This window comes from Ziziphus jujuba, chromosome 11 (genome assembly GCF_031755915.1).
Source record: "Ziziphus jujuba cultivar Dongzao chromosome 11, ASM3175591v1".
NCBI classification, from domain to species: domain Eukaryota; kingdom Viridiplantae; phylum Streptophyta; class Magnoliopsida; order Rosales; family Rhamnaceae; genus Ziziphus; species Ziziphus jujuba.
This window is the reverse complement of record NC_083389.1, coordinates 27,347,871-27,361,026: the sequence shown is the minus strand read 5'-3', so window position 1 is coordinate 27,361,026 and position 13,156 is coordinate 27,347,871. Positions and strand designations below refer to the sequence as shown.

The 13,156-nt window shown below is 34.6% G+C and overlaps 2 protein-coding genes across 3 annotated transcripts; one reads left to right on the top strand and one right to left on the bottom strand.

Moving 5' to 3' along the window:
* Window positions 1–1,122: 1,122 nt before the first annotated feature.
* On the top strand, window positions 1,123–4,274 carry LOC112488966 (transcription factor MYB14). The gene is made up of 3 exons (XM_025066858.3): window positions 1,123–1,317; window positions 1,561–1,690; window positions 3,012–4,274. Exons 1-3 carry the CDS (start codon window positions 1,185–1,187, stop codon window positions 4,069–4,071), a joined length of 1,323 nt encoding a protein of 440 aa, XP_024922626.3. The 5' UTR covers window positions 1,123–1,184; the 3' UTR covers window positions 4,072–4,274.
* Window positions 4,275–4,725: 451 nt separating this feature from the next.
* On the bottom strand, window positions 4,726–10,309 carry LOC107433199 (uncharacterized). 2 transcript variants are annotated; one of them, XM_060812960.1, is made up of 6 exons: window positions 10,031–10,309; window positions 8,796–9,003; window positions 8,621–8,679; window positions 6,696–8,534; window positions 5,667–5,820; window positions 4,726–5,575 (listed from the first exon to the last, which is right to left on the bottom strand). In XM_060812960.1, exons 2-6 carry the CDS (start codon window positions 8,914–8,916, stop codon window positions 4,914–4,916), a joined length of 2,835 nt encoding a protein of 944 aa, XP_060668943.1. In that variant the 5' UTR covers window positions 8,917–9,003; window positions 10,031–10,309; the 3' UTR covers window positions 4,726–4,913. The 2 variants fall into 2 exon arrangements, with proteins under 2 accessions (XP_060668943.1, XP_048321868.2); XM_048465911.2 differs by having other exon boundaries at window positions 8,796–8,997; window positions 10,031–10,308.
* Window positions 10,310–13,156: the final 2,847 nt, after the last annotated feature.

Below are 13,156 nucleotides of genomic sequence, written 5' to 3'. Positions count from 1 at the left end.
TTGGAAAGAGTAATTTATAGAAATTTTAGGATTTATTTGGAGGATATATGTATATATTTCCACTTGTATTATTGAGTAGAAAAGAATCTAACAAAACCGTGAGTTTTATCTAATCTAACAAGGAGCTGTCAGAGACAGCAAAATTCAACTGCATAATTTAGAGGTGGGACAAGTAGAGGACACTTTTTGGAGAGAATATAGGGACTCTACTTATTAGCTTGCAGGAATATGGTAGTATTGCAGATAGAATTTAGGTGGGACTGGTAATTTTGAAGTGCTTATTTGCTCAGCTTTTTCACTGGACTTTGGCAGGTTTTGACAGGGTCCAAAACCTGCCCTACGTCTATATGTTGAAGAACTTTTTGCAGGGCACTTTTATTGGGTTTTTGGGACTTGTCCCTAAAGTTAGATGAGAAAAATAAAAGCTGGGGTACCTTACACCAAGGGCTTTCTATGCCCCATTTTTGTAGTAGCTAGTTGAATGATTAGTATATATCCTTTTTGTCCCTTAAATTATGTCCTTATCATTGTGTTGGAAAAGTTATGACACATTAAATTACCCAGTTTGAATTTTTTAACTTTTTTGAGGGATTTTTTTATTCACTTTTAATTCCAACATCTTTTTTTGAACGAGAATTCCTGTCATATTCTGGAAAACTTATTTAGCATAAGATCCCCATAACAGGAAAACCGACCCATTGTAATTGTAATATTTATTCTTGGGAACAAAATGAATGTGACACACACAAAATCTTTTACAATAAGAATGAGAGACTATTCTTCTATACCAAAATAAATAAATTCAAAGTTTTTGTAACTACCAATATTTAGAGGTCAATTACTGAGTGGACCAAGTTTTAGTTTGTGGTAGTGAACTACAGATAATGATGGGACCACAGTTGAGAAAGAAAGAATTGTCTGACGTGGATTTAGTAAAGGCAAAGTAGGAAAATATTAGCTTAATTAGTCTATCAGGACACGAAGCAGCCTTAGGCACCGTTCATACGTCTACATCATCATCATCTCTTTCTAAATCTATACAAAGTGTATTGGACACGAACTTGAGAACCCGTACTGGCTTTTCCACTGAATCAGGGTACTTGTCTCATTGACTCTCTGTCTTTTCTCTATCTCTCTTTTTAGTTTTGAGAGTCTATTATAGCTTCTAACTATAGCTAGAGATCATGGGAAGAACACCATGCTGTGAGAAACTTGGGCTAAAGAAAGGAAGATGGACAGCGGAAGAAGATGAAATCTTGACCAGGTATATTCAAGAACATGGTGAAGGCTCTTGGAGATCTTTACCCAAGAATGCAGGTACAGATTAAAAAACCGAAAACATATACGTTGAAACGAGATGGTTTTGTTTCTTAAATTACTTTGCTCATATTCAGATTACGCTGAGCGTCAATGTCCTATTATCGGTAAAAGGTCATGAACGCCCACATCCTATTATCAGTAATAGGACGCTGACGCCAAGCATGCTTTGGGCGACAACGTCCAGTAGAATAAAATTATATGTAGATGATGTTCGTGTGAATATTGGTTTGTTTGTAAAAGGGTTGCTAAGGTGTGGGAAGAGTTGCAGACTAAGATGGATAAATTATCTAAGGGCTGACTTGAAGAGGGGAAATATCACTACAGAAGAGGAGGAAACCATTGTTAAGCTACACAACGCCATAGGAAACAGGTACCATTTTTTTTTTTTCTTTTAAACACATACTGCATGTATGTATGTGTATAAATATATATATATATATATATATATATATCTAGAACCATATATATATATATATATATATTTGACCACCTTCTGTTTGTAGATAAACCTTTTATACGTAAAACATCTTCTGGAAGGTGGGAATCCACCACCTGATGATCATGCAGTTTTTGTCATTAAAAAAAAAAAAAAAAAAAAAAACAAAAAAACAAAAAACAAAAACAACCATATTAGTTCATTCAGAAGCAGTCTCTTTTCTTTATTTTTATTTTATTTTTTCCTAATCTTCCTCCTTAGAACTCTAGAAGAGTAGGAAAGTTGCATCATCCAGGAGATGGGAAATGAGACTCTATGATATATACACGATGAACCAAGTACAATTTGGATCGAAAATGTGATAGTTGATAACCCATAAGAACCATGTACTATATATCTGGTAATATTTTTGCATCTACTTATAAATACACACAAGTTGCATAAGAAGTATGAAAAATAATAACTCTAACATCGCTTTCCTAGATTCTTTTATTTATTTATTTATTTATTTTTATACACATGAAACGTAATATCTATCATTCAATTATATATATATATATATAATATCAATTTGCAAAGGTTGAAATGCCCCAATTTAAGGTTCGCAAAAATCACCCTGCTATTGATTTTTTCAGTACTTGAAAGCTTAGTAGGACCACAAGCAAAAGAGGAGAAAAGCCTCATGTCCATGGTTCTGGCACTTCACATAATACTTGGCGTGCTATCACTAGGGGTGCATTTTTCGTGGTAGAAATGGAAATTATTGAACTATGTTGCCTTTGGCTTGTGGGGCAGGGAAACCACTTATACATTTCCTATTTTATTGGGTTTCGTTTGATCTGGACTTTTAGCTACATGTTTCCTGTCTTCGTCCCTCTACTAATGATATGAGGTCACTTGATTTAAAAATATAACAAAGAAATAAAAGAAATAAAGTAAAAAAATATATATATGTATATATATTTTTAAAGATGAAGTAACTCCTATTACTGGTCAGATAAAAATAAAAACACTAAAAAAGAGACAAAAATCCCCTAGAAGGTTTTGGTCAGCCTTAGAACCAACTGATGAATCTTCACCGTACAAGGATCCTTGTCTGTCTTATTAAATTGTTTATCATGACGCATCAATTAAATCTGTGCTTAAAAGTTAAAGCTTATTATATAAGAAAACTAGTTACTCCAATTAATGCATTATTGTAAGCCTGCAATAATTAGTGATATACGTTGAAAAAAATTTTATGTTTCTCTTGTAGGTGGTCATTGATAGCTGGGCATTTACCGGGGCGAACAGATAATGAAATAAAGAACTACTGGAACTCTCATCTGAGTAGGAAAATCTACAGCTTCACCAAGCTTGGAAATGAACCTTTGTCCACCACCATCATGAATGTGGCCAAGATAGCTGCATCGAAGCGTAGAGGTGGCAGAGGAAGAACAAGCAGATCAGCCATGAAAAACAACATCAAAAATTCAATCCCACTTACTAAAGCAGGATTAATGCCTGAAAGTACCGGCATAACAAGAAATGGGGTTCTTCAACCATCTACTACAGAAACCACCTCATCAACTCTTCCTAGTTCCACACCAGGACAAGCAGTTGTGGTTGATCACCAACAGAGCCATTTAATGGGTTTTGAGCCTTGGGGGATCAAACAAAACGAGGGTGTTAGAAACCTAATTGGTGTGCCTGCAAGTTACTGTTTAGATAGCAGTAACTCTAGAATAATAGGCAGTAATATTAATAAGGGAGAGTTTATAAATCTAAACCCTGCAGGTAAAGGAAAAACAACTAGTCCTGGAAGTGTTTTACGTGGAAACAGAAATGGAGAAAAGGAGGTTTTGGGACCAGATGAATGGCTAGATAGAGAAATAATGCACCTTAATTATGTTCTTGAAGGTAGGGCTGTAAATTCAAGTGGGAATATAACCCTTAAGGAGCAGAGAGAAAATGGGGGTGCCAAGATTAATAGTCTAAGTGAAGGAAGAGGAAATAATGGACTGGTGGTCATGGGTAAAGAGGAAATGGCTCAGATTAGTGGATATCAAGCAATTAGGGAGAACAATGATAATGCTAGTGTATTGAGATCATATGCAGAGAATGTGGATTGGCAGACTTGCTCTGCAGAAGCAATAGGGTTTGGTGATGAATGGCTTAGTTGGGCATGGAGTGGTGCTAGTAATTATAATAATAATAATAATAATAATAATAGTAGTAGTAATACTAATAATCAAGTCCATAATAATGAATGGGAATTTTCAGATGAAGGGGAAAGATTGTCTTCTTTGTGGGAAAGTGGCAGTAGCATATACTGAATGTATTACTATTGACCCATAAATCAAAGATGGTTTGTTCTTAGCACTTCTCATGTTGACTAAAGAGTCCCAGACGTCGAAATCTCCAGTATGTCTCTGCAATGATGAGTTTTCTTTGTATAAATAATTAGTTGTTTTTTTTTTATTAAAAAAAAAATCCTTTCTAGCTTTGTTTTTTTATCAAGCTTTAATATGTCCTTAAAAGTCCCTTTTGTAATTTTGTAACTAATGGCAATGTCAGTTTTGTAATTTCCCTCTTCACCTACCCGTTAGCCGATGGATTGGAACAATTTGTCTTCGATGTATGGTCCATAAGAACCATTAGACACGGTATCCCATGGTTAAACCATTTCTTGTGTTTGCGTGGGTGGGGGCGGAAGGGAGTCAAATGTGAGGCTAAATATGCACATAATTAAACCCTCACTTTCTTTGGAACTCCAGAATATGAAAGAAAATGACTTTAGTGATAAGTTCGTTAGAGATTAATGCCGGATCTCTCATGCTTGGCTATTAGAGGAAGAATGGCCATTTCCTGGTTTGAACCCATGACCTGGCCTGAAAATCAAGTCAAGATGGCTTAAATCATAATTATATTATCTTATGAAAAATCTTCAATAGCAGTATGAAGGCAAAATTAAGAGACTAGCGAAAAGCTACTATGAAGGAAAAATATTAATTATTGACTTGCCACTCAAGAGAGAAAATAAAAGCAGCATTTTCCAATCACATTGATAACTCAGAATTACAATATCAAGAATGCAACAATTACAAGAACCCCCAAGAGAGACATAAATGAGGGTAATTACATAAACTGGGGGGTAAGAATGACCATGCCTCAAGCATTAAAATTGAATTGCATCAGCCACAATTTCATCAATCAGTGAATTAAATATTTGAGCCTCAACCTCTACCCCCAGTACAAATTCATCCTCTTCAAAGTCCAGCCACCTTCCAAATTGGCTACTCATGTCCTTGTCCACAAGCTCATCCACCATTGCATCTCCCATGCCTTTCCAACCTGAGATTTCTTTATACACTTCTTCAGCTAACCACTCTTTTCTTCCCACCATTGCTACCCCTTTCACCCACATCCTGAATCCCCCACCTACGTAACGCCTGCATCTCAAGTCCAAGCATTCTCTCACACAGTCAAATAACACCTTCCGTCTCAGCCTAGACTCGCCACAATCACTTTCTCCTTTTCTACTCTCCAACAAGTTGAAGAGATGAGGATTTATAACATCACGAACACGACCCAAGGAAAAGTCTTTAAACATCAATTCCACATTGCATAATATCTCCTTCACATAAGCTAGTTCCCACTCAATTGATCTCACAGGATCAGGCACACTGATCATGGATGCATGCTTCCTTGCAATAAAACCAAAAGATGTCGAAGAAGCTGAATCTGACAGCTCGGTATCAGCTTCTACTGAGAGTAACTTCTTTGGAAAACTCAAACCATGAACATCTTGAGCTTGAACAGATGAGCACAACTTGCTTCCTGAATATAAGTTAAAGCACTTCAGCAATTCCAAAAGACCAGTTTCATAAAAGTAAAAACAGTCTGAATTATAATTAACTGTTGGTTGTACCTTCAGTGCTGTTACTGTCTGTGCTTACTGAAGAATCATAACTTTCATTTGAAAGAGAAGGTTCCAAAATAGAAACTGGACTAGGATGTCGGCAACTATCCAATTTCACAGCTTCAAAATGACCGTTGCTATATTCATCTAACTTGTCAACTCCCTGAAAATGTTGTAGCTGTGTCAGGTGCAATTAGTGATATACAACATTGCCATTATAAGAATATTAAGCAAGAGACGCATAGAGTGCTTTTTGCACGAAACCGATCAAAATAAAGCATATACCAAGCAACCGTTATGAAAAAACCAACCCACTTCACTCAAGATTGGCACAAGGTGAAAAAAAATATGTAAAAAACTGTTTCCAATACAACATTAGTATAAAAAACTCTGCTAAGCACTAGTGCAATAACTGTTGAATGGCATAACTCGAAGTTATTAATGAACCTCTTAACTTGGTTGTTGTAGTAATAAAAAGTTGATTGCTATTGCAACAATATGAGTTTAAATCCAGTTTATTTATCATGTTTGAATCCTGTTTAAACACTGTTTGCAATACAACATCGGCATAAAAAGCTCTGCTTAGCAGTAGTTCAATCACTATTGAATGCCATAACTCAAAGTTACTAGTGAACCTCTTAACTAGGTTGTCATTGTAATAAAAGATTGCTATGGAACAGTTATCTGGCACAGGAACAGAAAAGCATATTCTTAATAGTAAAATGCTCATCCTATTCTCAAATATTCACAAACAGAAAACAGATATGCATGGTATGAACTATGAAGTAACGTAGTAGATACTTTACGAAATGAGGCAGCTAATTTCCACAAAGGGGACTGACAAACTAGCAGACTAGTTGTTTGTGCTACACAATTAAGCGTCATAGGAGATTTTCACAAACTGACATTAGAGGATGCAGCTTGGTGAAGTTGTCTAGCACACCTATAATTCTTCAATTTAAATTAATATATATGTATATACATGTAAAGAATATTCGATAGGAATTTCAGAGAATTAATAAAACTAGAGGCATATACCTGAAACTTTTGTTTGAATCTGAATGCAGCATGATCAGTAGAGGAAAAGTCAAAGTTATAGCCTCCTGACTTGTCTTTGACCACTACATGCTGGTCTCTCTGCTCATTTATCCTTGGAGTAGCACCAACATCAAGAGTAGGTATCATATTTTCTAAATGTGATGCCAAACCTGAAGCTGGCCCTACTTTGGCAGTTTCATGACTAGATGACTCAAGCCCATAAGTTAATTCCCTTAACTTTTCTTCCAAAAGCATACTCAAAGCATCACCTCCAATCACATTGTACCCCAGTGATGATAACTTCATACCATCTGAATCGAGCAACACTCTTTTACCTCGGTGATCCACAGAAAGACTAGACTTTCTCTGTGTAACCTGACTAGAAATCTCAGAACTAGGTAGTGGTCTTGCAAGTGGGGCCGTGAATGTAAAGGAAACAACATCAATGCCTTTCTTTCGATTTTCATCGGCCCAACTATAGGGATTGTCAATAACTGGATTAGATTTTGCTGGCTTCTGATTTTTGTCATTCAAGGTACTATCATCACCCCGACTTCTATTAAAGTGAAAATCTCCATTTATTGATCTTTTTTTTCTGGGAAGAGTCCTAGTGCTACTTTCACTATCAGTTGTCTCTAAGCCTGACTTCCTGGATCCAGTTCTGGAGCTCACATTACTTCTGTTTGAGGTTTTGTGACGTCCAACAGAAGAATCCCCAGACATTAGTTTCCTTCCCTGTGGGTTTGAAACCAAGGGCTTTGAAGTTAGTTTGTCTTTATCAATTAGGCAATTCTGTTTCTGATTGTTTTGTCGAAGAACACCAGATGCATTTTGAGAAGATGATTTCTTATGCAAATTCTTTTGAACATTTGGTTGCCTCCTAAAGGGCTGGCTTGACTTAACCTCACCCTGTTCTCTCTGGCCCACATCACTTCTACTAATACTTGGATTTAGACCTTCTCTTCTTTGAACATTGACCTTTGCTTGGATAGCAAGTGAAATGGACCTTCCTTTGTTCTTTAAGCCAGAAGAACCTTCTTCTTTATTAGGAAAAGTCCTAAATGGAGTTTCCATAGATCCATTCCAACTTTTGTTCAAAGACTGTCCCTTGAGATACCTGGCAGCATTAGACTCTACTGGCCTACGAGAAGTTTCAGAAGGTTTGGACGTTCTATGAGCATTTTCCACTTTCTCTTTTAAGTCTCGAACTTTAAGTGCTACTGAAGAACCAACAGACACTTTTTGCGTAGCCTCCGCCTTCTCTTTCAGAGCGTGAACCTTCAGGGGGGCTGAAGAAGATCCTACCAGAGGCATTTTTCCCTTGGCAGTAGCTTGGGGGCCAGGCTCAATAATCTTTGCGGCAGCTTCCATTATGTGAGCAGCATTCTTAGTTGGAATAAAACCAGGATTCTTGATAGGAGACAAAAGTTTATGGTGTGTTATTGGAATTGACTTCGCTGATTTAGGAGGCAAAGTTTCAGTTTGAAACTTCTCAATTGGCCTGCTTATTGTCTTTTGAGGCTTTGACTCAACAAAGTTCATGGAATTTTGCCCATCCATCTTATTAAGCATGTTTCCAGAATACATAACCTGATGATCATGATAATAATCAAAGTTCTTCCTGTGGTAGTGAGCATCTCGAAGAGATTGAGTATCAAAAAATGGGGTTGAGTACGGCTCCTGAAAATTGGAAGGGGGTAACGTGTCTAATCCCATAAGCCTTGCCACTACACTAGGGGCCCGAGTGCCACATCCTTCTTCATCTGTAACTGACGAAGCACAACTATGCTCAGTGCTTCCTTTGATACTCGATCCTGCTCCAGTTTCATCCTCATCCATCTGCAGAAACAATAATCAGAAATTGTCAAGTTAATCTAATTGAGTAATATAATAAACAATAAATAAAATGACCACCAAATTCTGACCAGATGTAGCCGCGTAGTTGGCAAGTTGCTGTCATATCTCTTTCCCTGTTTAGAATGCTCTACCAAATAAAAAAGAAGGAAAAATTAAAATACAAAACCATCATGAAAAGACCAACAGCATATAGAATACTGAAACATAAACCTAAAACAAACACTATTTGATTTCTAAATGTACCTAGTAAGTCTGACTTGCTTGAGAATAATTTTTTCCTCGATTTTGCTTTCCAGTCAAAGAGATGAAAGAAACCCCCAACATAACCTGCTCCATTTTTAGAACCTTCTTTCTCAACCCCCATATTTCTAGAAGCAAGAACTTTAACACTTAGCAGGGTAGAATGTGACAAGGAAGATGCATTCTATTCAGGGATGAAGATTGTCTGCAACTTGATCAAAAAGAAAGAAATAAAATTATAAATCTTTATGGTACTATCATACCTCTAGCCATCTCTGTAAAACTGTGATGGATACATTTGAAGTCCTACATAGTAGCGACCACTAATATGCATAATCATTCTCTGAGTTGGTCGTGTCCTTTTCAAGTAAGGCATCATAAGAAATTATATATATTAGTTATAATCCACAAACTACTAATATTTGTTACATGATGAAGATTTACCACCCCTCTAATTAGGGAAGACTATGATGGAAATTGGAGTTGATATTGATCTGATTAAACTACCTCAAGTTTCATGACTAGTTAAACCAGTTCAATTTTATCTACGAGTACGACTACCAAAGCAGTAACTTGTGACCAGAAATCACCACCCTGTTATTGGCACCAACAACGTTAAGGCTCCATAATACCATGATCTAGATTACTAATAACCCTCCCATATCTCTAAACATACCCGATTTGATAAATTCAAATTCAAGCACCTGACATTATAAATAAAATTTAAAAGAAAGGACTTAACAAATTGCATTACCCATTCAGTTCAAACAAGTTCCAAAATCTAATTATTTGAAAAATTCAAGCATGAGGTTAAGCATAAACCTTCCACATAATGCTGCGAAAAAACAAAACTTTTGAATGCTTTATGCAACCAATTCAAATCGAAATCCATTCCAGTCAATATATAGGTCCCCGAAAGCTCTAACTAAATTGGACCAATGAGGCTGAACTAGCAGTCCAACAATCTATATCTTCGCTACAACAACATTCACGAACGCTAAACCCATACAATTTTCCCACATTTTCTCAGCAACCAATCAGCGCCCAAATAAAAGAAACCCCACCCCACCCCCCACTTCCCCCCAAAAAAAAATAAAATTAAAATTAAAAAAATTAAAACAAAGTTTTATTTTTTACCCCAAAAAGAGAAAGCAAAAGCTTGATTCAACAAATTAAACACGAATCATAAATAAAAACAAAAACCAAATCTGAGAAAGAAAAAAAAATCAAAATCTTACATGAAAACACTGGGCAACACCAGCTAAGCCTCCGGATCGTCTCCTTCCTTGAACTACACCAGAAAAACTGTTAATGGATTAGGGTTATCTGCCACAAACAATTAAGATTTTGCAGAGGATTTTAAGTAACAATGAAAATATGACAAATCTTTATTTGAAATTAATGTTTGGGGTCAGAGTCAGAGAGAGAGAGCGAGAGAGAGAGAGAGCACAGTGAATGAAAAGAGTGTGAGGCTCTATTTAGTTCAAGCATTAAATTGAGAAACAACGAGCAAGACTTATTTATTTTTTATTTTTTTTGAAAAAAAATAAAATAAAATTTTAATTTTTTTTGAAAAATAGTTATTGTTTGTGGGAAAAGGTTAAAAAGGTTATAACGTCTCTTTGGAGAGGGCTCGATTTCAAATTCCAAACCGAGGAGTTTGAGTGGTGAAAGATTATGATTCAGTTACCGTAGGTGTCCGTCTCGTTTGTGTAACATTCAATCAAACAAGGACACGCGTCCTTTAAATTGCTTTGGGGTCTATCTGTCTGTTTCCTGTCTGTATTTAGGTAGGATGTAGAATTTGTGCTCTGTGTTGAATAAGTGAAAAGACGTTGTTGGGGCACGTGTCATCTAAAGGGAGGGACAGAGAAATAGGTCTTGGGTTTGGAAGGTGATATTAGACTTCCCTAGTCAAATACTTAAATGACGGATCGCGAAACGGGGAGCTTCAATTTTCTCATGCCAAGAACAAACTATGGTGCTGCGCATGTATTTTAGTGACCAATACATCTGCCTTCTTGATCTTCTCTTTTAGACTTCATCATGGAATTGGAACCAAGCTTGCATAATTGACAAATTCTTTATAAAAATAAGACAAAATCTTTTTAACTTTTTTAAAAAATAAATTTTTATTATGGAGAAGAAATAACCACAATATTTATAGAATTTTTTTTTTTTTATAATTAATAGCTCTGTCGACTTAGCATAGATTCAAATTTGGATAGAAGAAAATAAAAAAGTATGATATTTGTAAACTTGGCTAATTGCATCCTTACAATATTTATAGAATCAAGATAACTACAGACAGTGAATGATGATGAATAACATTTTTGCTGGATAAAATTACGTAGAGCTCTTTTTTGTTATTAAACTTGAGCTCTTTAAATAGTAACTTAACGATTCAATTTGATGGAAAAATCAATTCTTATAATATAGTTCATTTCTTTCAAATTCTTTTGATAATTAACACTTTGAGAACTTCTTATTACAATGAATAATATTTTTTAAAAATATTAACAACATTGTTAAAGTATTATTTTAATTTTGTAAATCATTTTAATAATATATATTATGTATTTCTTTAATCATTTTATTTTTTACCATAATTATTATTTTTATATATTTTGTAATTATTTTATAAGAATATGATTTGATATTAAATATTATACAAGCAAAAAATTATATATATATATATATATATTTTTTTTTTTTTTTACTTTTATATTTTCGCCTCCAAACAGAGCATCTGGTTCCGCCCTTGATTTAGTTCTCTTTCTCCTCTTTCTTTCTTTGTTTTGGTGTAGAAAATAAATCCTAATTATAAGTAGCTAATTTAACTATAAAACATATATTTGATTTTCCGAGTATAATTTCTTTCTTGTCTTAAAAATATAATGATATAAGCTACTTTATTAAAAGTTTTCTTTGATATATTAATTTTATGGAATGGTAGACAACTCTTTCTATTTTTTATTAATAATTATCTGCATGCTCCACAACATTATTTGCATTGGCATTGCATATTAATAACGCATTATAAATTACAGAAATTTATATAAAATTTATAGATATATATATATATATATATATCTTAAAATTAGTCTATCTATTATGCAATGAATATATGGGTCATTGTCACAATACTAGATAGAGGCCATTCATTGATATATACAAGCGAATGTTGGTAGCTAGGTTTTATAAATTTCCACCATAGGAATTGTTGTTTGGGGGAAAAAATGTTATAAATTTAAAGAGTTTATTTTATTTTATTTTGTTTTGTTTTGTCATCACAACAAAGTAGGAATTTAATAAAGAGTTGAATATGGAGCAAATCATGAGTTTAGTTGATTTTCTGAGTATATATATTCCATACATTATTTAGATTACAACATTTTTATTATAACTTTTTCAAAACCCAATAAGCAGAAAGATTACCGAATGAAAGCCAAGAAACTTTGTTAAACAATTATAAGGTATCTATGCTTTGAAGAACTTTTCTTGTATAACATTGATATTGCATGCAAGAAAATAATATATATATATATATATATATTTTTCCCCAAAACATACGTCTCAAATTAAGCTCTACCTCTCTCATTAAATAAAATAAAATAAAATGAGCTTTCTCTAAATTTTTTTTCCTCATTTTAAAAACTTTGAAAACACAGAGAAAAATAACAATATTTTGCATATGTAATGGAAGATCAACATCAATTAACGCCTAAGATAAAAAAATACAAAACATTCACCGAATAAAAAAAAGAAAAAAAAAGAAAAAGGAAAATACATAACCTTTTTTTTTTTTTTTTCCTTGTTTAATTTTTCTTCTCTGCCTGCCATGCGCTATATATCTCTATCTAGCCAAGTAATTTGGACTTGAACCAGCGAAAACTATTCCGTATAGACGACTTCATCTTGGATTCAACCGTATAGATATTATACTTGGCGACTCGCCGTTGTCTCTTTGATTCCCGTTCGTTTATCTCCCATGACTGCCGGTTATTTTTATTATTACTTTTACTAATGCTATACGCAACTGGGGGCGGTGGCAATGTGGTCGATGATGTTTTATTATAATAATTATGGTGGCGGTGGTGGTGGTGATCATCCATATGGTTCAAGCCATTGGCGGCTGAGCTACGGCCGGCATTTGTTTCCAGGTTAAACGCATATAAACCATTGCCGTACGGTGATGACGGGCCGTAAATACCCGACTGGAGCTCCTCCTTCCCTCTCATCTTTTTTTTTTCCTTGGTGGTCAAGAAAAAATGACCCGCAAAGATATGAGAGAGAGAGTTGGAATATGTTATGGATATTTATAGAGGAGATTTTTTTTTTTTTTGGGTGATTTATTAGTAATT